General features: G+C 38.2%; 2 protein-coding genes and 3 non-coding genes across 9 annotated transcripts in view; all 5 read left to right on the top strand.

The window, feature by feature from the left end:
- The first annotated feature begins 599 nt into the window (after positions 1-599).
- rbmx (RNA binding motif protein X-linked) lies at positions 600-6,164 on the top strand. 4 transcript variants are annotated; one of them, XR_008386554.1, is made up of 10 exons: positions 600-701; positions 1,713-1,827; positions 2,285-2,391; positions 2,590-2,755; positions 2,951-3,064; positions 3,184-3,301; positions 3,471-3,605; positions 3,694-3,785; positions 5,861-5,960; positions 6,040-6,164. XR_008386554.1 is itself a non-coding variant. In XM_053630837.1 (9 exons), the coding sequence occupies exons 2-9, from the start codon at positions 1,719-1,721 to the stop codon at positions 4,572-4,574; spliced, it is 1,119 nt and encodes a 372-aa protein (XP_053486812.1). In that variant the 5' UTR covers positions 600-701; positions 1,713-1,718; the 3' UTR covers positions 4,575-4,862. The 4 variants fall into 4 exon arrangements, 3 of the variants coding, with proteins under 3 accessions (XP_053486812.1, XP_053486809.1, XP_053486811.1); XM_053630837.1 differs by lacking the exons at positions 5,861-5,960; positions 6,040-6,164 and adding an exon at positions 4,282-4,862 and having other exon boundaries at positions 2,966-3,064; XM_053630834.1 differs by lacking the exons at positions 5,861-5,960; positions 6,040-6,164 and adding an exon at positions 4,282-4,862.
- On the top strand, positions 2,111-2,186 carry LOC128612124 (small nucleolar RNA SNORD61). The gene has a single exon (XR_008386689.1). It is a non-coding gene; the product is annotated as a small nucleolar RNA SNORD61 (small nucleolar RNA).
- LOC128612122 (small nucleolar RNA SNORD61) lies at positions 2,428-2,502 on the top strand. The gene has a single exon (XR_008386687.1). It is a non-coding gene; the product is annotated as a small nucleolar RNA SNORD61 (small nucleolar RNA).
- On the top strand, positions 2,812-2,883 carry LOC128612123 (small nucleolar RNA SNORD61). The gene has a single exon (XR_008386688.1). It is a non-coding gene; the product is annotated as a small nucleolar RNA SNORD61 (small nucleolar RNA).
- A 180-nt stretch (positions 6,165-6,344) lies between the features above and the next one.
- arhgef6 (Rac/Cdc42 guanine nucleotide exchange factor (GEF) 6) overlaps positions 6,345-24,090 on the top strand; it is a 37,616-nt gene continuing 19,870 nt past the window's right edge. The window contains exons 1-7 of one of the 2 annotated variants that reach the window (XM_053630832.1): positions 6,345-6,666; positions 7,821-7,904; positions 11,272-11,356; positions 16,507-16,619; positions 16,710-16,914; positions 20,819-20,889; positions 21,005-21,099. In XM_053630832.1, coding sequence (XP_053486807.1) covers positions 6,502-6,666; positions 7,821-7,904; positions 11,272-11,356; positions 16,507-16,619; positions 16,710-16,914; positions 20,819-20,889; positions 21,005-21,099 — 818 coding nt within the window. In that variant the 5' untranslated portion in view covers positions 6,345-6,501. The remainder of the gene's footprint in view (positions 6,667-7,820; positions 7,905-11,271; positions 11,357-16,506; positions 16,620-16,709; positions 16,915-20,818; positions 20,890-21,004; positions 21,100-24,090) is intronic. The other variant, XM_053630833.1, reaches the window with a different exon arrangement.

Below are 24,090 nucleotides of genomic sequence, written 5' to 3'. Positions count from 1 at the left end.
CGACTTTGTTTTTACTCATCAGCATGTGCTATGAAAGGAATGACTGTAATAGGTATTATGTAATAAACCTGTTGTTTTTGTTATTCGAAGTGTCTTATACATAAGTGCAAGAGTAGTAGTTTAGAACCCTGAATTTCTTTATTTTTAAATGAATTACAACAACATTACAGTACCATATTATATTCTAAACATCCCAAAGCACACAGAACTGTGCTTCTGATGGCCTCTTACCACATTTGGAAATGGTCAGTGTATCTCTTTTCAATGCTCCCCCCGCCCCCCATTACAACTGTTACAATTGTGGTTGTGTTGTACTAATCATAGGCTTTGCTATGTAAAAGTTGTTGAATTATTCAAGAAAAAAAATCACAAATAAATAAACAAATACATTAATTAATTGATTAGTTATAAATGAATAAACAAACAACTAAATATCTCAATTTAAAAAATGAATAAAGTAAAAAATAAATAAATAAGTACATTTCCATTTCCGGTTTATTGATTCCCAGGTATCAACTTTTCTTGCGAGACCAGTCATCGAACACAGCGCATGCGCGCCAGGTGCGCATGCGCGTTTAAGCTTAGTGCGGCGATCTTTCACGACGTCAATTATTTTCGTTACCCCGGGTGGGACATCTGAATGATTAAAGGCAGCGTGAGGTCTTTCTTCGGTTCTCCTGTTGAGCGTCCGACGTTTTCAGGTGAGTGCTCAGTGAATGGGCGTCCACGGCTGCCATCTGTTACCCTGATTAGGTTGAATCTACCTTATTATGCAAAGTAATACACACTTAAGGTGCACATACAAATATTAGTTTAAAGTTGTTTAGAAATGAAACCGTTGAACAAGAAACACACTTCCAGTCGCGTCCCTTACCGGCTACGTGCCTCTCTAACAAACCTGCTAGCGCTGCTGGACACTGTATAGCGATTACATAAAGTCACAAACATTATTTTATTAGCATGTATAGTTTAATAGGTGAGCATGACTTAAAGCCTTTAACACGTTGCTCAGAATGGTTGTAATTGGGGGTAGTAAAGCATGCAATGTAGCCATAATGGCCATGGCGTGTAAGAAGGCTCTCCAAACCGCCAGCATCGTCCGCCATTTTGTGAATCACGTTAACCAAACAACCGATTGAACCTAGGTGTTGTTAGCTTGCTAATTTAACCAAAGAGCGTGTTTTATTGGCGAGCTTTCTCTCTGTATTATTTTATCGCCTCGGAAATTGCCATATGCACTGCTGCTTGTATCGCTAATATTAGCATGAGTGTTTAGTGAACGTTGTTTACTGTGATAGCTCTGAGGTTTAATCCAGGCTAACATGCTCGCTAAATCGCTAGCTTTGCACGGTTAGTTACACATGCAGGTGGTACTCGAACTGGATGCTTTGAACGCTGAATAGAAGTGCTAAAATGAACTTATTAGAAACGTCATTTTTGTGTGGTCCTTTTGCAGAATCCAACATTGTGTATGTAAGAGACGCGTGCTGTTTTTATTATGCAGCACTATTCAAAAGCACCGAGTTACTCAAATGAGACTTCTCTGTGCTGTTGTTACTACCTCATCTAACAATGTGCTTACTATAGCCTAACATTATAAAGGGCTATAAATGATAACATTTCCCACAGACAGTATACATTATATTTTTTTCAGTCTGCTACATGCAAACTTCTTTTTTTTTTATTTAAATAAGGAAATCTCTTTGTAATAGTTGGCTATGGCGGAGGCAGACAGGCCTGGGAAGCTGTTCATCGGTGGCTTGAACACTGAAACTACAGAAAAAGCTCTTGAAAGCTACTTCAGCAAGTTTGGCCGGATATCTGAAGGTAATTACTGAAACTTAAGAACAAATGATGTGTGATGCCAAATTGAAACACGCCCCTGTACGTTTAGTTAGGAGGTTTAGTACCAAGTAGTGATAATGGGATGATAACAGAAGAACCAGGAATACTTTTGCTCTGATATTTTGGTGTCTAAAATGCGGTGATGGTACAACGTGCAAATTTTGGATGGAATTGTCCTGTAGAAATTGACAAGATGCAGAGCCGGCTGTTGGAATTTAATTTTGTACTTGGGCATCATAGATGTTGTGTACTGGGTGCATTGCAAGCTGTGATGAAAAATTTTGGAATTGATCCACAATGTGAAAATAATTAAGTCAATACCTCTGAGAAGTTCTGAGCTTGCATAAATGCAGTTGCTATTATGCTGAGATTGAAATGGCTTGCTCTGACACACTTGCTTTTTTTTTTGCCCTCTTTCCTCCCCCCTTCCATTTTACAGTTCTGTTGATGAAGGATCGTGAGACGAATAAGTCCAGAGGGTTCGCGTTCGTGACCTATGAGAATCCTGGTGATGCAAAAGATGCTGCGAGGGAATTGAATGGAAAGGTAAGCTCCTTTTTGTGGTTCCAGTTGTGGTAGTAAGCTGTGATGATGCTTTGTCGCAATGATCAGTTTGAACTGATTTAGCCCAACTGTCCTCTAAGAAGTACTGAGCTTACTTGTGTGTGTTATATCCACTTTGGTTTTATCTTGAAATCTTTTGTTAGCTTATAAATACTTAATGTGAATCTTTGCTTTTCAAAGGCCCTGGATGGTAAACCCATCAAAGTAGAGCAGGCCACAAAGCCTCAGTTCGAGTCGTCCGGCCGTCGAGGACCTTCATCAATGCATCCACGCAGTCGGGGTTCTCCTCGAGGGCCGCGTGGTTCCAGAGGAGGTCCCAGTGGAATGCGGGGACCACCGAGCAGAGGTATTAAACAAAAGATTCCAGGCTGTCCCTTTATTTTAGCAATTCGTAACATGTGGGCTATGATGATTTTGTTTCGTTTGATCCATTGGAGCTGATTTTTCGCTTGTTCTCTAAGAAGTACTGAGCCTGCATAGTGTATGTATCTAATAATGTCTGTCTGATCTGCTAAGTATTGTGATAACGTAGAGATTGTAGAACCCTTTTTTAAAGGGATGTCGTCCAGAGGACCCCCACCAAAAAGAGGACCACCAATGCGCAATGGAGGGCCACCACCAAAGAGACCAGCACCTTCTGGGCCAATGGGCAGACGTAAGCAATTTTCATAGGTTGAATGATTTTGCATTTTGTTCCAGTTCTGAATTTGACTTTTTATTTATTTATTTATTTATTTTCATTTCAAACTTTTAACCTTTCATTTTGTTTTGCAGCCCCAATGTCTAGGGATCGGGATCTTTATGGTCCCCCTCCTCCTCGCAGAGATTCACTCATGTCAAGGAGGGATGACTACCCATCACCACGTGATGATCACTACAGTGTCAAAGACAGGTATGTCAAATAAATGAAGCATAAATATTTTTGTCTGTATCTTGGTGTACCTCATAATCCGTGCTATATATATATATATATATATATATATATATATATATATATATATATATATATATATATATATATATATATATATATATATATATATATATATATATATATGCAGCTATTCTAGTCGGGACTACATGAGCTCGAGAGACAGCCGGGACTATGGGCCTCCACCACGTGATTATTCATACCGTGACTATCCATCACAGTCCAGTTCCAGAGATGATTATGGTTCTGTGTCTCGCAGCTACAGGTATAAAATGTTTCTTGTCTGCTTTTTTAGGTTTTTTGGGTGGGGGGCGATACAGGCTGTTGAGTGACCTTTTCCTTTTTGCTTGTAGTGATCGTGACAGTTATGGGGGAGGTCGTGAACCTAGAGGCTATATGGAGCGAACAAGTGGAGGCTCCTACAGAGAACCTTATGATGGTTACGGTAAGATTCCAAGCTTTAGTGTTCTAGAAAGAGCTTAAGGATGTACCCAAACAGCGCTGTGTGCTCCTGGGACAAGTCGGCCTCATGACAATCCAAATAGTAAAGGGTACCTTCAAAGCGTCCTTTCAACTAAAGTCGTACAATTTCAGAATCGCACTCGAAAAGAAATGCCTCATAAGATTTTTCCTCCTCCACTGAGCCTTTCCAAGAGCCCAGTCTAAATCACACGAGAAGCAAAGTGATCAAACTACAATCTATCCTCTTGACCTTATTCCTAAAGGAAACCAGTTGAACCAACATGTTAACTTGGTATAGTTCATAAATCCAGAGCTCCACATTCATTCTCAGTTAAATCATGGAACACTTGAAAGTGCTAATGGCCCTGATCTGTAAATCATTCAGCCATGAGGAATATATTTAGGACAGTGGGCACTTGACAGCTTGCACAAAAAATGTCTGTGAATTTTGCCAATTACATGACCCGTTGACCCTGCAGGTAACTCACGCAGTGCCCCACCCTCAAGGGGCCCCCCTCCGTCCTACGGTGGGAGTGGTGGAGGCAGTCGCTATGACGACTATGGCAGCGGTTCCAGGGATGGCTATGGCAGTCGAGACAGTTACGCCAGCGGTCGGAGTGAGTCGTACTCTGCTAGCCGCCCCGAACGCCCGGCCAGGCAAGACCTCGAGAGAGGCTACCCTCCTCGCCAATACAGCAGCTCAAGCCGAGGCGCACCTCGGGGTCGTGGAGCTAATCGAGCAGATAGAGGAATGAACCGAAGTCGGTACTGAAATGGACTCTGTGCTGGAAAAGGGTTAGGTCACGTTGTGAGACAACGGAGAGGCTAAATTTTTAACTTCTAGATGAACTTTAAGCTTCGGTTTCAATCTGTACGCAACCATGTCAAGTTTTTTCCTGAGTGTTACAGTTTGTTTCTTTCCCCCTGCTCGTCTCACGTTTAATAGTACTGTTGCCAATTTAAGTGATGAGTGTTTAGTTTTGTGCCCTAGTGATGTTAAAGACATGCAATGCCCAAGAGTATTGTTTTTCATTTATCAATAAAAATTTTAATCAAAACATTCATGCCCCACTCCTGTTCGAAGAGGATCCATGTAAACGGTCAGCTCTCAGCCTCATTCACGGTGAGGGAAATCTTAAAATTGATCCATTTTAGATTATGTGGAGAATCTTTTTCAGTATGTTCAGTCTGTTGAGAACGAGACCAATGTCTTTGCCAAACTCTTTATCAGTATAGTTTTCCTCAGTGCAAATGGATTCCTCATCACAAAGCCTAAACATTGACGGCTTGCAACGACCAATCCAAAGACAACCAATATGCAGGAAACAATCCAACACCAGATTAAACCTGACATCAGCTGGTAAGCAAAGCAAACCCTTTTGTCTCTGGTCTAAATGAACTTGACTCAGTGGTATGAGTGATGTCTCAACTTCAGGTTAGTTAACACACCATCTTTACCTCTTCTGGCCTTACAGACGATAACCTGCAATCTAACACCGTACAGTTATTTCATGCTTGATCAACTTGACTAAAAAAAAAACCGTCCGCAACCAAAGGAGTCTTTTTTTTTTTTTTTTTCCTTTTTTTTTTTTTTTTTTTTAAATCAGTGGATCATTTCAATTTAAAAGCCCATAGTCTCAGGAATGAATGACAAGGGGGAAACATGGATTTCCAACTCTCCAACACCACATTCCAAGTGACAAAAGGCATTTTAAGGATATTAAGATGAAGCCTCCCACCTGTGGACTATTTCTACAATGTAGTATAAATCCCCCTAATTTCAAATCATTTCCAGACCATTATCAGTGGAACCTTTTATTGTAGAAGTTGCCTTAGCTTTTAACAAAAGCCAAAGCCGCTCACAAGCATGCCCATTCTAACAAAGGAGACGCCTGGAAAAGACACTTCTAAAATTCAGCCTGGAAAATAACTGGAAGCCAGTCAAATTGGACCCGGATGCATTAAATTTTTGCTCTCGTGTACCTTTTTAAAATATATATATATATATATATATTTTATAGTTACAGCAGTACGTTAATCAGATTTTTCTTGTTGCAGGATGAACATAGCCTGATCAACAGGACCTGAGCTTGTAGTTCTTCAATGCTGATGGCTGCTTGGTTGTAGCTATATACACGGCATGTATGGCAATCAGCAGGTATACCCACTCCCATAGACACATTTTATAAATGATGAACTGTGTTCAGTTTCTCATCCTCCTTGCATCTGTCTTTCAGATCCAGATCGAGTGTGGCCCTGGTTAAGTGGGTCCTTCAGATGGAATTGAGTCTAAGCCTACATAGTGATGCACTGGGGTGTGTGTGTGTGTGTGTGCGCGCTCTTAAATAAACGTTTGCTCTATTTCAAAGCTGTCTCTGTCCATTCATTGCAGAGCCACAATTGATTCAAATACATTGTGTGGCTTAGTGTAGTCTCTGTTAATATAAAGGAAACCATAAGCAGAATTTTCTCTCACTTGAAGCATGTGTGAGAAACATTTTAAGGAGGTCTAGTCAGTGTGCATGTAGTTCTTTGGAAAGATCAGGTTGGCGGGATGTTCAATATCCTCTCACTGTAGACTCCGAGTTAATGCTTTGCTGTTAGATGTGAACGCTGTTCCGCAAAGCAGAAGTGTTGCGGATGTGGGCAGCAGCAGTGCGCAGCGGCCTGTGTGCTGCAGCAGTGCGGTCCGATCAGCCATGAACCCGGAGGAGCAGACTGTAACCTGGCTCATCTCACTCGGAGTGCTTAATTCCCCTAAAAAGAACATCGCGGACCCGGAGGGATTTCTCAAAGCATCACTTCGAGATGGAGTCGTCTTGTGCAAGCTTATGGAGCGACTGGTACCGGGATCTATTACAAAGGTAACGCGATTTGGGAGGATAAAGGATGACACGACCGACAGTAATGTACCGTGTGCTTACTTTTTACTTTAAAGCTTCAATAAACTGAAGAGGAATGTAACGGGACGACGATGCTTTACCTCAAGCACTTTAACAGCCCGGATGAGTACACCATGCTGTGTTAAGAATGAATTTACGTGTAAAAGTGTTAAATAAACACTAAACACTTGTTTTCCTGATAAGCAAAGTAGTCTAAAAACGCCCAGTTTTAATTGCGATGTAAACTCCGACTTCCTGTCTGCACGATTAAGTCTTCCGCATTCTCTAACGTCCTTGTCTTGTTCTGCCGCCTGTATCGTCTTACACCATAACAAAGCATGTCCTTTCTATCAGCCTCTCTCCTGTTTTATCTCCACTTTTAAACCTTTTTATATCTCATTTTTATGCCTAAGAATTAGCCCGTGGTTTCATTTCCGTAGCCAGTGGACTCAAACATGCTGCTTAAGATTGTAAAAGCCACAGCAGTTGATTTCTGACATGTTTAATTGACGTGGACGGATTGTGGGTGTTAGCTTGGTTTGGTGTTTGGGTTTCAGAACTAATTAATGTGCTGAATGTGGAAATAATACACCGTTACAGCATACTACAGTGTCTGTAGTCGACTAGAGAAAGGCCTGCTGTAGCAGGCGTCTGTTAGCATGTTGCTAACACTAACTCAAAGCAGCGCGCGCTGCAGATATTTAAATATGTATATATAATATAACGTATAAATACTATTTCGGTGTAGTGTTTTGCACAGTATTCCGCTTTAATGTGCCCATACTTGTCGCTACGGACCCTGAGCAGATCGTCACTTCCTCCACACAGCTCTTTTTTTTTCTTCTCTTTTTTTTTTTTTTTTTTAGCTTGGTGACGGGGAAAGAGGGCTGTGAGCGTTAAGGGAAAGGAGCAAAGAGTTTATGCTGACAAGGAGAGTGAGAAATTGAGAAATACTTTTGCATAACGAATGCACTTCATTAATTCGTCCTAAACTACTCGGTTACGCCGTTAAACCGGAATCCGTTCAGCTCGTGCTTCTTTTCAGCCTCGAGTCGTAGTTAGATAGTATACCCATGTGACATTAGTAGTATTATTTATCATCTTCGGTTGTTTATTTTTTGTTGTTGTTCTTGCAGTATTGTCCAGATCCTAAATGTGAAACCGACTGCATTGGCAACATTCGGGAGTTTTTGAAAGGATGCGTCTCTTTAAAGGTTGAGGTAAGCGGTCATTGCACTTTATTATCATAACATCATTCTCCTATCTAATTACATCCAGGACATATGCCTCTGAATGGACGTTATGGGGTATATGCAGAAGAATCTCAGCAGGAATAAAGCGAGAGAAATATTCTCTGCGTATATTTGACCTATCTGCATAATAATAAATACAAGTCAGATAAAATAAATAAAAAGTACTATTAGTGATTGCTCTTAGAACAACTTTGTACATGACTGACATTGCTCGGTTTAGATAAACTGATAAAAATGTGTTTTATCATATCCATGGACTGATGTGTTTTGATTAACTGTCTAGTTTACAAGCCATCAAGCATCATGTGAGGGATGTGTACCGTAATTCTTCCTCCAGGTCGAGCCAATTGTACAAGAATTAAGATCAATACTTTTAGGGAAACATGGGAAATGTTTTCAGAGCACGTGGGAAAATGTGTAAATATAGGTGCAGTACGTTAATTTTTAATCATTATGTATGCTGCTTTATCACTGTTTGTCTTTCTTGGCCTGTTTGCGAATCATCACATCTTCTCTGAAGCTGAGCTGGTTACAGCTATTTCTTATATATATATAAAATTTAAAGAGTGCATGTTTATTAAATTGCATTTTATAGTGTATTTTCTGTTACCTATGGCATGTACTGAATGCAGACACTTTACAAGCAGGAGTTTGCAAGCTACATTGTGAAGTCCCGCCAAGAGGAGACTTGAATTATTCAAATACTAATAGAAATGAGGAGAACTGAATTGTGACAGAACGTCTTAGGTATTCAATATGCCAAAGTAAACGGCTGTGATGTATTCGGGGCCTGCCGTTTCCTCCCCAAAATGGGAGGGCTGGTTCCAGTTTGGAGGTTCAACATGTCCAGGCAGCACTATCACCTGGAAAGGGAGGTTGGACTAGCGGTGACATGCCAGGATTTCGAGGTGTTTTGGTTGTATCTGTGCTTTAACTGTAAAAGTTATATTTGAAAGTTCTGTTCACAGACTACACTCTCTGCCCCAACCCCCCGGTCCTGCACTCAGTACTGTCATTGGTCCGGTTCTAAAGCTGCCTCCCAGATTTTGTACCGATTAAAAAAAAAACTCCACGCTGGGTACGTCCAATATTAGCAATACTTTATTGTTTGAAATGCTAGCAGGATGGGATGCTACAATGCAGATGGACCACGTGTTTTTAAGTCGAACACATGAGACCTGAGAAGTGGTCCGTCACCTGCCTCTCACAGAAGATGTAAACCATGTGACTGGAGAAAGAAGCCACTTGCCCAACTTTCGCTTCTGTTTTTTGGGGGAACTCTTCAAAGCGGAAGCAAAGTAAAAGTAGTGCAACAGCTGTCTTATTTATTATTATTCAGACTTTATCAGTTCACATCTCTTTTTTTGTGATGTGGCTTAATGTTCCTACGCATATACATTACATTTCTTTTACTTTATCCTAGTTATAAGAGTTGAATTTGTTAAAATGTTTGTCATACACATTTGCCTAGTCCAGCTGTTATGGCCATTTATTAGTGTTGAGTGTGCAGTAAGGCTAAAGACTTCATTCTGTGTCGGAAGTATTCCACAAAATTACCAGATGAACAAGCAAAATTTCAGCAGCTAAAATATTAAGAATTACACCAGATGTGATTAAAAAAAATCTGGCCCTTTCCTACTAATGAAAATCTGGAATTCCTTCCATTTTATCCCGGCTATTTAAGGCGCATTTTGGCAGTGCATTTTTTTGCTTTTGGAATGTTTTGACACATTTTTCCTAGACGCATGCTAACCCTTTAGCTAACCTTTTACCATTTTTGTCCACTCAGTGAAGTGTAGCAAGTCATTGAACATGAGGAAGCCATCTGGACAAGGGCTCGGGAGCAGATATTCTGAAATTATTGGTAGTGACCTCTGTAGTTATATTACATGTGTAGTGTTTTCAAAATATGATTATATTCCATTTCATGATTAACCACTGCCTTTTTTTTTTTTGGTCTACTTATGTTGTCAACCCATCCAGATAGTATCAGTACTCAGCTAACTCACTAAGTTAACAGTCCCACATCTGGCCACTTTGAATTTCAGTCATTGTGTAGTTTTGTCTGCTTTTGCTGTTCACTTGCTCCAGGTTAGCATTTCTAAGCCAGGAATCCATTCGCTATGTGTTTAGCTAGCATGTTTGTGTGGGTGCTTGTATGTACATGCATTGTCTGTCCTGTAAAAGTAAATGATAAAGAATGTTTGTGAATAGGGCATGATACAGTATTTTACAATTTAAAAAAAAAAAAATTATTATTTTTTAAAATACTTTTAATGTTGTTACTTAGAAGGACATTAAACTCTCTAAATAACCCTGGGAACGTGGTAAATAAAATGTTATACTGATGGTAAAATACTGGAATGAAAGTGTGGAGATAAGCATACAATTTACCAGTAAATGCCAAGAAGAAAATCCAACTTTTTGTAGTCTAACGTTTGACAGTGAGCGCCAAGTGCCAATCTGCTGATGAATGGATAACATGAGAGCTACACATCTAAAAACAAAAACAAAAAAAACCACCAAAAATCAAAACAAGGACACTCAGTTAGCAGTCTTAAAGATAGCATCTCTCAGATGTAGGAAAGGGAGGAATTTGGCCAAGCCGCTCATCTTCATAGCCATAGGGAAGGAAATGATCAACGTAATTTGGCCATTTGGAAAGTCATGTATTTTGTTTTCAGCTTCTGTAGATCTTTGATTTTGATTTAACTATGCACCAAACACTTAAAATGTTTAAAATAATTCACATTTTTAATTATATGATTAGGATTTAAAATGAGTGAATTTTTTTTAAAGGGGTTTTAAATTTGATTCTTTAAAGCACGTTGTACTGGACATATTGCGAAAGGAGAGAAATGCTAAGTTGTGTGATTAAAGTGTGAGCTCGATAAAGTCTTTGCCAAGTCATGCCCAAAGCAAGTTGTGATGTGAAAACAATTCCAACAGTAACTTGCCTCACAGAGCACAGTAACGTTGTTTAAGTCTTCATCTTGTCCCGTGCAACACTGCTGAAGGGTTTTTAAACAGATAAGAAGACTGATGCACTTCAGTGTACCATGTAAACTCTCTGTTTATGATGTTTAATTTAAAACATGAAACCTAACCTGTTGGAAGAAAAAGGATAGCGGCCTGTGAACGTCGGAGGCTGGACAGCGATTCGGAGGCATCTTGTATGCTTCTCAATGTTGTTATATTGCTGTACGACTTTATACTCAGCTTCCACTTTTCTGACTGTATACACTGAAGTTTTTTTTTTTGCATTTGACCTCTGATTCCTGTTTCATTTAGTGTTTCTCACTATCTTTTTTTCTCTCTTCTTTTTCATTTCTAGGGTTTTGAACCAGAGAGCTTATACACTGGTGAGAATTTTAGCAAGGTTCTGTCCACACTGTCAGCAGTAAACATCGCTACTCAAGGTAATTGTCTCGCAATGATCATGACATATCTTACATTATATAGTGATTTTCTGCTTCAATTCTCACTAAAGGTGTCTCATAAAATAAAGCAGGATGAGTAGCTGTTTCAGCAATGCTGTAAATTATCACTGAGCAATGTTTAGCTTTGAGCTACAGATTTTCCCTTGAAATTCCATCCCAATATGCTATGAGACACACCTGTATAAATCGGCAATATGTAGGTTGAACGTGTTACACGTTATTGTTTTTACAGCTTGAACGTGATTTTTTTGGTCAGGCTATGCACCACTATGTTAACAAACTGAACCTGTGTTTGCATTGCTCACGGCTAGACTATTAATACATTTCCTGCTCTTCAAATCCATGACCCAAAATAAATGCACTGGCCCGGCTGTCTCATCATTTTTAATATATAATTTGTCTAACTGCCTTTGAAGCAAACGATAAAATTAGTTTTTATGATACGTGTGACAATTATGAATCATCCGTGTATGTCATAGGTTGGTCAGTGGTTAGGGTGTGATCCGCTACCAGAGGGTGTATGAAGTATGAAATCGAACTAGTACTGTATTTCAAGGTTGTAGGCTTTAAATCCCGTGTATTGAACTCTGGCCTAAACAATGTTCTTTTGATGTAAAACATTCTGAAACGTTCTTGTTTCCTGTGCCTCATGTCCGCGATTGAAGCTGACCTTATTTCTTGTGTGAGATTTCTGAGTAAGTTTACTGGAAATCCAGTGCAAGTGCTTACTTGGCATGCGTGATTCTTATCAGAATCACCTTTATTGCCGAGTATTGTGGGTTTACATGTGCAGGGAATTTGTCTTGGTGTACTGGTGCTTAACAATAAGAGTAAAATACAAGAAAAGAAATAATATTAAGAAGATAAACAATAAAATAATATGAATAAGATCAACAGTAATAATATAAAAGTACAGAGTAAGTACCTCGTGTATTTTTAAAATTGATTTAACATTTTATATGAACATAGTGGAAGTAGTGGATGTATTCCTGTAGCTGTTTGACTGGAATTTTAGCCTTGCCCTGCTTTAACACTATAATGTTAGAGGGCTTTCTTGCACATCCATCCTTCCCAAAGTCCCCCACAGCATTCCAACTACATTTAGATTCGACCTTTGATTCGGCTCTTCCCAAACCCTCCATATGATCAGTATCAGTCGTGTTGTCATGGATTTGGTAGAAGGTTTGGTATTATTGCGCTGTTCGTTATGGGTTTAGTTAGTTTTTTTGGCACACAACTTCATATTTTGCTCATGTGCTATCTGGCAGATTGTGGAATTCACAATTAATCCAATAATATCATGTTGCTCAAGCCCTGACAAATCAAATTAAGGATAAGGATAAAGTGAAAATACACTTGATCCTGACTGTGATGTGCTGCTAAGACCGAAGGATTATGAGAGTATGAGAGGCATGGTCACATTTTAAGACTGTTAAGTAACAGAAAGAGCGAAAAAACAGAAACAAATGCTAAAGAGCTTTTCTCTATACCTCTCATTCTACCACTGCCACGGTGAGAAGAATTAAGCCAAAACATCATTTTCTATAGACAATAGAAAAGGCAAAGAAGTCTGAGTCTAATGCATTTATATATATTTTTTTGGTACAGAAAATAATTGAAATGTTCGCGGGTGAACTCAGTCTATATCAGCATGCAAATTATGGTCGTCTTGAAAGATCCCCTCTATCTAGGATGCTATTGTGAAGTGGTTGATTTTAAAATACAGTCCGCTCTGAAACTATTGGAACGGCAATTCCAAGTCGTTTGTTTGTGCTATACACCAAAGACATTTTTGGTTTGAGATCAAAAGATGGATATGAGACGAGAGGTTAGGATTTCAGCTTTTATTTCCTGGTGTTTACATCTAGATGTGTTAAACAACGCAAAACATAGAACCTTTTTTATATCGACCACCCAATATTTAGGCGAGCAAAAGTATAGGAACAGATAAGACTTAAATTAAAAAGTAAATAACACTTAATATTTGGTTGCATATCTCTTGCTTACTATAACCGCATCAAACCTGTCACTCGTTAACATCACCAAATTGTTGGTTTCTTCTTTTGTGTTGCTTTTCCAGGATTTTATCGCAGCGTCTTTCATTGTTTGTTCTGGGGTGGGTTCTCTCTTCAGTGTCCTCTTCAGAAGGTGAAATGCTGCTCAATTGTTTTAAGGTCTGGTGATTGAGTTGGCCAGTCTAAATCCTTCCACTTTTCCCCCCTGATGAAGTCCTTTGTTGAGTTGGCAGTGTGGCAGTATGTTTTGGATCATTGTCTTGCTGCATGATAAAGCTCTGACTGATTCATTTGGATGTATTTCTCTGTAAATTGGCAGACAGAATGTTCCTGTAAATGTCTGAATTCATTCTGCTACTACAATTTTAAGTTACATCATCTATAAAGATTAGTGTTCCAGAAGCAGCTATGGAGGCCCGTGCCATGACACTACCTCCACCTTGTATGTTTTGGATCATGAGCATTCTAAAAATTGTGTCCTTCAGTTTTTGTGGCAACAGTTTTTGGAAGACCCATATATGGGTGTGATGGTCAGATGTCCACATACGTTTGGCCATTATAGTGCCTGCAGTGAGCCGATTTCCCTGACATCAGTTGTTAAATTAGATCATATTTATTGTTCGCATCAATACAATAAGAGGCACAGGGGTAGAATACGTAAATGAAGGTGTTAGTTTGGAGGGAAGATTTGCTTCTTCATATCAGTATGAAGACTTCGTTACTGTATAGCCATGGTTCTCAGAGTTGTGTTCGGTGATTCCTAGGGGTCCGTGAAGAATAGACGGGGTATGTGATTTTTTTTCTTCTTCCCAGTAGCAGCAGCAGCAGCATACTGTTTATATATATATATATATATATATATATTATTATTATTATTATTATTATTATTATTATTATTATTATATATATATTTTTAATTAGATAGATAGATAGATATAGTTAGGGCAGTGGTAGCTCAGTGGTTAAGACATTGATCTACTGAGGTCATGAGTTAAAATGCCAGCACTGCCACCCTGCCACTGTTGGTCCCTCGAGCAAGGTCCTTAACCCTCAACGGCTCAGTTGTATGAGATATATGTAAGTTGGTCTGAATAAGGGGGTCTGAATATGCAATGTAAATGTTATTAGCATGTTTGGCGTGTCACTCGAATTTAATGAGTTTAATCCAAACCTCAATAAAAAAAAAAACCAAGTATGCATATAAATAATGTCTAGAATCTAATGTCAGTTTTAATAAAATGCTCAATGGCTCTAATAAAGAGTCAACATATTATTGTACGTGTTTATATAATGAGCCTAGTAGTTTGAATAGTTGACTGCTACGCTCATAGAATAAATAAATGATTAAACATTGAGTAGCTATAATGAAGGGGTCTGTGGATCATGTTAAATACGGGTTTTAAAAAAAAAAAAAAACATTGAGAGCCCCTGCCAGTGTGAATGGAGCCTCACATTCAAGTTGCAGCAGCTGCCCATTTCTGCTCTGGCCAACAGACAGTTGTTTATTGAGCAGTCTGTTTGAGCAAATGACTGCATCTGCACAAGCACATGGATTCTGTGCCCTTTACTCTCACAGCCTGCTGAGCAGGACAGAGTGTGTTGCACAAGTCTCTCTCTTTCGCTCTCACACTGGCTTGCAGCTCTTTATGCATGAAGGGACTCGCAGTGAAATGGCCTAACGTTTATGAATATGATATGAAGCTATAGTGCAATCTTGGTTAAGAAAAAAAAAACACATGGCTTTATGCACATACCAAGTGAACAGAAAGTTGACAGAAGGATTGGACAGACGGTAGAAGAGTCAAATTGTGTGTTTGGTGAATTGGCACGCAGAGTGAAGAGAAAATGTGGTACATATTTATTCTTAATCAGGTTTATTGTTATTGTGTAGGTTGGTTGAGCATCTTCATTCATACCACACACAGGTCTGGAGATGGAGGTGTTCAGAAGCCTATTTTACTATACTCTGATTATGTAGTCAGAGCAGGTGGAGGGCAGCACTGTGGGAAACAGAGAGGTAATCTGGAGGCATGATGGCCCCTGCAGAGCAGCGTTCTGTTCAAAATATGAAACTAAATGGTCTTGCCATCTATAGCCTTAGGAGACAGAAACAGCAAATGTAACAGACAGTGCACTGCTTTATTCTTTATCAGCATGCAGTCCAGACTGAGCCTTTCAGGGCTGAAAGCATGAAAGCAGGACTGTGCCTTCTGATATTCAGCGTGCGTTTGGAGGTGCCTGTGTGTAAATGTTTGATTACAGTCTTTCAGATCAGTCAGTCTTGTAGATCCGTTATTGGTACCTAACCGTTGTGGACAAAGAGAGAGGAGGAAACGAGAGAATTGTGGAAAGAGTGGTATGAATACCGCTCATATGAGAAGACTGTCTGAGTATGTAGGAGCTAAAGAGACCTGAAGTTTAACTGGAAAGGGGTACAAAGCATTGTTGTACTGCTCAAATGTCATATAAAGCTTTTATGAAGGACATACTGTTCAACCATTGTAAGCCAAGTAAAATGAACTCAAATGTTATTGGATTTTTTTTTAGCATATCTACTGAAAAGAACTGAATGAATCAATACAAATAATCAAACCGAAATAATGATGTTACTACTAGCTGCATTTATAAAAGATAAAAAACAACACAACAGTAACACTTTTTGAATAAGAAAATGAAACCGTTTCATTCTCCATGTTTAAAGACGTGCAGATTTGCAGTGATTTGTTTAGTCACGAAAAAACAAATGCCAAGCGCTGATCTGCTTACTTGTAAATATAAAGGCTGAAAACACAGTCTTAAATGTATTCAGTAACATATTTTATAAAATACATTAAAATAGATATATATTCAGAATACATTTTGAAAAGACTCATCCAACACCTCAGTCACAGTATCCTTTAGAATTAAAAGTAACTGTCATCTTTTTTTAAGTGGTGCAAATAAAAGAATTCTTTTAAAAAATGATAAGCTGCTGTAACTGTATTCTGAATACTGCTTCCTCATTGGTGGAATATAAGTATTATGTTTTTGTATTCAGTTACAGCCCAATTCTGAAATCATTTCTCTCTCTCTCTTCCTCTTCCTCTCTCTCTCTCCCCCTCTTCCTCTTGCTAGATCGTGGTACTGAGAGGCCATGTCCACAGTCCAGCTCCTCTGTTCCTAGTTTGTCGATCTCGACATCATCCATCTCAAAGTCCAAATCCTTGCGTAGACAATCAAAAGCAGTGGTAAGACCTAAGACCAGTGTATGAAACTAAAGGTCTCAGTAATAGCCTATATGTCTAAACACACAACAATCTGTGTGCAATCGGATGCAGGAGATGTCAGAAAATGGAGCAGGTAGCCAGCTGATGGTGAAGGCACGCTTCAACTTCAAGCAGAACAACGAGGACGAGCTCTCATTCAGCAAGGGCGAGCTGATCCATGTCACCCGGCAGGAGGAGGGTGGATGGTGGGAGGGGACGCTCAATGGCAAGACTGGCTGGTTCCCCAGCAACTATGTCCGAGAGGTCAAACCATGTGGTAAGTAACCCAGTCCAGTATGAGAGGTCATGTTCTGTCTGTCATTCCAAACTTGTATTCCACAATCCTTCATGGTCAGTCTTCCAAACCAAGGTCATGTTCATCAAACATCTGTCCTTTCAACCATACATTAAGGCACTGTGTGTCTCTGATACAGTTCTCCAAAATGGTCAGTGGGCTGATTATGATTGTTTAATTCTTTTAATGTATTTTTTAATTATTGCACAATACTTGTTCGAGCCACAGTACATGGATGCAGAATTGCAGCATACAAAGGGGAAGGCAAAGTTAAAATTTAAACCATGTTAGACCAGGCTTTCTAAATATATTTTATATATATATATATATATATATATATATATATATATATATATATATATATATATATATAATTAATATATATATATATATATAAAACGTGTGTGTGTGTGTGTGTCTTTATTGTTTAACTGTTTGATCTTTTGTTAATAAAATGCACAAAAATACTCTGCTCTCATGGATATCAAACAATTGCAAACAACACAGGTTTATCAAAACTTAAAATCTTTGTTATATATAGGTGTACATTGGCACCCTTTTAGCCAATACTTTGTGTTACCTCCCTTTGTCAAGATATCAGCTCTGAGTTTTCTCCTATAATGCCTGATGAGGTTGGAGAATACATGGCAGGAGATCTGAGATCATTCCTCCATACAGAATCTCTCCAGATCCTTCAAACGCTGGTGGAATTTCCTCTTCAGTTCATCCCACAGGTTTTCTATGGCTTTCAAGTCAGGGGACTGGGATGGCGATGGCAGGACCTTGATTTTGTGGTCAGTAAACTATTTTTGTGTTGATTTTCATGTATGTTTTGGATCATTGTCCTAGAAGATCCAAACACGGCCCATTATAAGCTTTCTGGCAGAGGCATTCAGGTTTTCATTTAATATCTGTTGATATTTGATAGAGTCCATGATGCCATGTATCCTAACAAAATGTCCAGGTCCTCTGGCAGAAAAACAGCTCCAAAACATTAAAGAGCCACCACCATATTTAACCGTGGGCATGAGATACTTTTCCATATGGCTACCACTCTGTGTGCACCAAAACCACCTCTGGTTTCATCTGACCATAGGACTCGATCCCATTTGAAGTTCCAGTAGTGTCTAACAAACTGAAGACGCTTGAGTTTGTTTTTGGATGAGAGTACAGGCATTTCCAGTTTACTGGATCTTAAATAATTAATTATTGCCCTGATGGTGGAAATGGTAATTTTCAATGCTTTAGCTATTTTCTTATAACTATTTCTTATATGCTATGAATGACTAAGGGAATTTGGCCTATGTGGTACCTCATATTTATACCCCTATGACCAATTTCCTGTCCCTAGTCAACGAGGTGTACCAAAAAAATTTACAATATCAATGGGAATATACTTCAAATATATTTTTCTCATATGAATTCATAGTGATGCCAATAATTGTTGCACACCTATATTTAACGGTGTGTGTTTTTTTTTTGTTTTGTTTTGTTTTTTATAAACCGGTGTTTTCTTTGCAATTGATTGATATCCATGAGAGCAGAGTGTTTTTTGTGCATTCTTTCAAACAAAAGATCAAAAGTTTAAACAATAAAGACAATTTTTCACAGCCTTCTTTGCTCATATTTACCAAGGGTGCCAATATTAGTGAAGGGCACTGTGTGTATATATATATATAATATATTAAAATAATGCTTCAAACCAAAAGCTAAAGTCAAGTTACCTTATTTTGGCTCAGCTCCAATTCTGTTCTTTGAGGCCGAGTGGGTAACGATACACTACACTACTTGTTGTTTTAACAAGTGACGATACCTTGAATAAAGGTATCTAATATCCCAGAGATTAGTATATAACACAAATAAGACCGCTATCTTCATTTCAAAACACTTTAATAATTTCATGCCTTAAACTCTCTCCTTTTTTTCTATTGGCAGATAAGTTTTCCTTCTTTCTAGAAATAACTTTGTAATACGCAAGATTATCTGGCAATAGAATAAGACAATTTCAAGCTTGAGGGGAAAAAAAAATCTCGAAATAGGCTTAATAATCTTATATGCTGTGTATTGTAATTGTACAATAGGACATGCTAGATAAATTCAAGATATTCTAGATATTTTCACTTGGTAAGTCATTTGTTTACAGTGTGTGGCTCGATTCTGGTGTCCTTTGTGATCTCAGTAACTCTGAAGTACATCAGTATCATTTTTCTCCTTTCTGATTGCTTAAGCACTTTTTGCAAAACTGTACAACCCCCCCACAAAACGGCGAATAACACTCTGGTATCACTTTGGTAACACATCTTGGTATTTAGCACGCCATGGTTGTTTCATGTTGCAAGCCTTCTGCAACAAGGGGGCGGGGGGTTGTGTATGGGGGGGTATACAACAAGCATTGTGTGACAAGTTATGTTTTAGTGGAACATTATTTATTTTTTTATCTGACACATGTAGCCAACCATACTATGACTGGCTAGTAGTTCTTTCTCACAGGTGCTGTACCATTAATTCTATTTGTGCTGAAGATTTCCGATATCTGAATGACAAGTTTGCATAATGCATGCTGGGTATTTTAGTGACAGAACACTGATGGACATAAATGCAAGAACGTTTTGACTCTTTGATGCCCTTATTAATATTATTGCTATGAATTAAAAAGAGAAGGTTTTCAGTTAATATTGGTGAATTTTCTTCTCATGCAGCTCCTCTTATTTGTGGTGTTCCCCAAGGCTCTATTCTCACTCCTATCTTGTTTTCCTTGTATTTGCTTCCTTTAGGTTCTATTTTGAATAAACACGGTATGTCTTTTCATTCTTATGCAGATGATACCCAAATCTATTGGCCCCGAGACGCAATAAGAATGGTTTAGACTCTCTTTGACCTGTCTCACGGATGTAAAGGGTTGGATGTTTTTAAATATTGTTTTTATGCGTGAACGAGAGGAAAACGGAGATAATTGTGTTTGAGCCTTCTGAAGCCCTTGGAAGACCAAATCGAAATGTTGGTGACTTGTCTCCTTTTGTTAAAAAAGGTTTGTGGTAAATGTAGGTTGACAAATTAGTTCTGTTTTATTAGTTCTATTTTCTTTTTTTTTTTCCACCTTCGAGTCTTGGCCAAAGTGAAATTATTTGGAAAACTTTGAAAGGGTGATTTATTCTCTTATTTCTTCAAGGCTTGACTATTGTAATTCTCTTTATATTTGTGTTAGCTAATCATCTCTCGGTTCCACATGTTTCAAAATGCTGCCGCCAGGCTACTGACTGGTGTTTGAAAACCTGAACATATCATTACTATTTTAGTTTCTCCGCACTGGTTGCCAGTTTTTTACAGAATTGAAGTTAGTGTTACTCCTTGTTTTTAAATACTTAAATGGATTCCCACCATCATATCTCTCTCACCTTTTGACTGAACACCATCCGGTGAGATCTTTTAGGTCTTCCAACCAGAGATTATTAATTGTCCCAAAGTCTAGACTGAAATGAAGAGGTGACGGTGCTTTTTCTGTAGCTGAACTTAAGCTTTGAAATAGTATCCCTGTTTTTATTAGAACCGCTCGTACATAAAAACATATCTCTTTTATTTAGCTTATAATCAATACTGATTTACTGTGTTGTATGTTATTGTTCTACAGTGTGTTATGTTGTGTGTTTTGTTGTTGTAGTTTGTTATATTGTGTATGGTTTATTATTTGTTTTTCTTTCGTAGTCGTTGTACAGCACATAGGTCAACTGTTGCTTTTAATTATCCTCTGTAAAAAAACTGACATGAATTATAATAATATTAATTAATAGTGATATTGACTGCATTGGTTGTATTAGTCATAAATGTGTTATTTTTAAAACATTTCTTCATTCTGCATGTTTTTTTTTTTATTATTTCTTCTATTCAGAGAAACCAATCTCGCCTAAAGCGGTGAAGGGGTTCGATGTTCCACAGCTGACCAAAAACTACTACAGTGTGGTGAGTTCCCTCAACCAAACGAGGAAGTCTAATTGTATCCGGATACAAGGTCAAATCAAAGGAGTTAATGACTTCTGGGGAAAGACCACATGCGTGTGATGTTGTTGTGTCTTAGGTGGTACAAGACATCCTGGAGCACGAGCGTGAGTTTGTGAAAGACCTCCAGACGGTTCTCACCTGCTATCTGCGACCTCTACAGGGCAGTGACAAGTAAGCAAGAACTTACCAAGAGATCACACCATTTAATATGTAACTTAACTTTTTTTTATTATCTATTGAAGGTTATATTTAAACATTGCTACACATTTACATGAACCTGTTTCTTTTGGGTCATTATATATAATAATAATAATAATAATGGCTAGTGCACTGTGCATGTTACATTTCTTTACTCAATTGCTAGCTGGTTACATTAGTATAGAATTTATCAAGTTTGTTTGTTTTGTTTTTAAGGAAAATATAATAGAAATGACTAATTAACCAACTGGATAATTTGGGCTAGCAACAAGTTGGTTTAAAGTTTGAAAATGCAACTTAAACTGAAAATGCAACTTCTGATTTCTCCAGTTTCATAATTATTCAACCCCTTCATGGCAAGCATCTTTAATAGTTAGTAGAGCACCTTTTGCTGTTATGACCTGCTGCAAACGAGATGCATAGCTTCTGGCAGCGTTCCTGAGGAATCTTAGCCCATTCCTCATGAACAATGGCCTCCAGTTCAGTAATATTCTTGGTTTTGCATACTGCGACCGCCTTCTTCAAATCCCACCAGAGATTTTCTGTGGGGTTCAAGTCAGGTGACTATGATGGCCCTTCTTCCAGGATGACTTCTACAACCAAGCCTTGGTGGAATTTGAGGTATGCTCGGCATCATTGACCTGTTGGAAGGTCCAATGACGCCTAAGCTTCAACTTCCTCACAGATGGCATGACGTTTTCTCCTAAGATTTCCTGATACTTCAATGAATCCATCTTACCCTCCACACGCTGCAGGTTTCCAGTGCCAGAGGATGCAAAGCAGCCCCAGAGCATCACCGAGCCACCACCATGCTTGACTGTGGACAGAGTGTTCTTTTTCATTCTTCTTCCTCCAGACATACCGCTGATCCATCGTGCTGAAAAGTTCCAGTTTTGTTTCATTGCTCCATAGAACAGAATCCCAAAACTTCTGTGGCTTATTTATGATTTTGAGCTGACTTTTCTTGTGCTTTTGGGTCAGTAGTGGTGTACGTCTTGTAGTTCTAACATGGAAACCTTCTGCATTCAGTACCCACCTTATGAAGCCCTTGAATAGCTGCATCAGGTGTGCTTGAGACAACACTTGGTTTGCATATTTGTGCTGTTGTGAGGGATTCTATTCGGAGGGTTGAATAATTTTGAGACTGGTGAAATCATTATAAGTTGCATTTTCAGTTGAATATGGGGAAACTACTTGAAGCATTTGTTGTGTTGAACTATTTCAATTGCTTTTGTTTGATTTGTTCATTGCAAACAGCTGAACATCTGTACATTTTAACAATAAACCTGATTTGCAATGGAGGTTGAATAATTTTGATTGCAACTGTAGTATCATATGTAATGTAGAAAACATTACAGGGCATGCTGTTATAGTAAAGTAATCAATGATGGGGTGGTGTGATGTGGCCCGACACAGAGTTATTCTTCTCACAGTGGAATTTTTCCATAGTAGCACATCAGAAAATAGTTGTATTTCTATTATATCGCAGCATTTTGCCAAGGCTAATCATTTTTTTTATTAAAGTTTTTATTAAGTTTAATTTATAAAAGTTTGTAGTTGCATTTAACATCAAAAAACAAGTTAGTCCCTGTTATCACTTACATCATAGCAGCGATAAACAGTTGTTCCCTCACCAGCCTTTCTTTTTCTCTCAAAGTTAATAGCATGAAAAAATACAGCTTGTCACTGACTTACTTTCATGCACATCAATATTCTGATATTAATCAGAATTTGGCAATATTCTAATTAGTATTGAGTCATGTAAAACATTGCAGCCCGATTCTGATTAAGAGACTATTCTGATTCTCACCCCTGGAATATGCCTGTTTTAATCAGAAATTTATTGCATGCAAACACCTTATTCAGTAAATCCACTGAAAGGAGATGTATGCGCATGTTCAGTCCGCAAGGAATTGTGTGTGCTAACAGATTCTTACCTGTAGGGTAGGTATTTGGAGATGGCAACTCGGGTGTATTTATAACAACCATGTATACAGGAATAATCTGATGCCTATATGCAAATAAACACTGTATTCGGAATATGGCTGCAACCCAAATATAGACTTTAAACAGAATATTTACATTTACATTTATTCACTTAGCAGACGCTTTTATCCAAAGCAACTTACAAATGAGAAAATACAAGCAAAGTGATAATTCAATATATATCAAAATATATATTATGTGCATGTAATCCTAGCCATTGTTACCAAGACAAGACGGGAGGACTGGCATACTTCATTTCAAAAGTAGGAAAGTGAGAACCAATGTTAAGTGAAATGACAGTTTCTCGAAGAAGAATTCGATTTTGTAAATGTTACATATATGAAAGCACAATGTTAAAAGCACAGCATAAAATCCAGAAATTAATTTTTTAAATATTTATATTGTTTTTACTCGGAGCATTTTTATTCTTCTGTCCTACTCTAGCACTAATATATTGGTAAACTAGAACAGCTAATCAGGACATTTAAAGAGGGTTTATGTAAAGTGAATGCATGTTTTAAAAATTAATATATACTTACGGAAGTGATTTTTAGTATCATATTACATAACATACTTAATTATATGTTTGAGAATCAAATTGTAAAACAAAGAAAGACAGGGAAGAACATGAGAAAAAAAACGATAGAGAGGAAATGGGCCATGAGCAGGAGAGCTTTAAATCAGTGGCATGAGGAGAGGATGATACCACACCTTAGGCTCATAGCAAGGGCCTGGAATGTCCCAAGAAATCACCCTACAGAGGAGAGTCAAGTGCCTTGATAAATATTTTATTAAAGTTCACACCCCTGTTGCATAAGAAAAGAAAACGTAAAACTACAGCTTTACCTCTGACTGTTCTAAAGCACTGACACTGGAGACGGCTTCCAAAAATGTTAAATAAGTCTTCTCACCAAAACACCGTAGCTTATTATTGAGTACACATGCTTTTTAAACCCATTTATGTTGAGAGTCCACTAT

The sequence above is a fragment of the Ictalurus furcatus genome, chromosome 8, assembly GCF_023375685.1.
Source record: "Ictalurus furcatus strain D&B chromosome 8, Billie_1.0, whole genome shotgun sequence".
Lineage (NCBI taxonomy): Eukaryota > Metazoa > Chordata > Actinopteri > Siluriformes > Ictaluridae > Ictalurus > Ictalurus furcatus.
The sequence above is the reverse complement of the archived record's forward strand: the minus strand, read 5'-3'. Positions and strand labels throughout refer to the sequence as shown.

Coding starts and splice junctions, on each gene's coding strand:
- rbmx (XM_053630834.1), top strand. CDS start 1,719: ATGGCGGAGGCAGACAGGCCTGGGAAGCTGTTCATCGGTGGCTTGAAC. Junction 2,756..2,950: donor GCGGGGACCACCGAGCAGAG/GTATTAAACAAA, acceptor TAGAGATTGTAG/AACCCTTTTTTAAAGGGATG. Junction 3,606..3,693: donor TCTGTGTCTCGCAGCTACAG/GTATAAAATGTT, acceptor TTTTGCTTGTAG/TGATCGTGACAGTTATGGGG.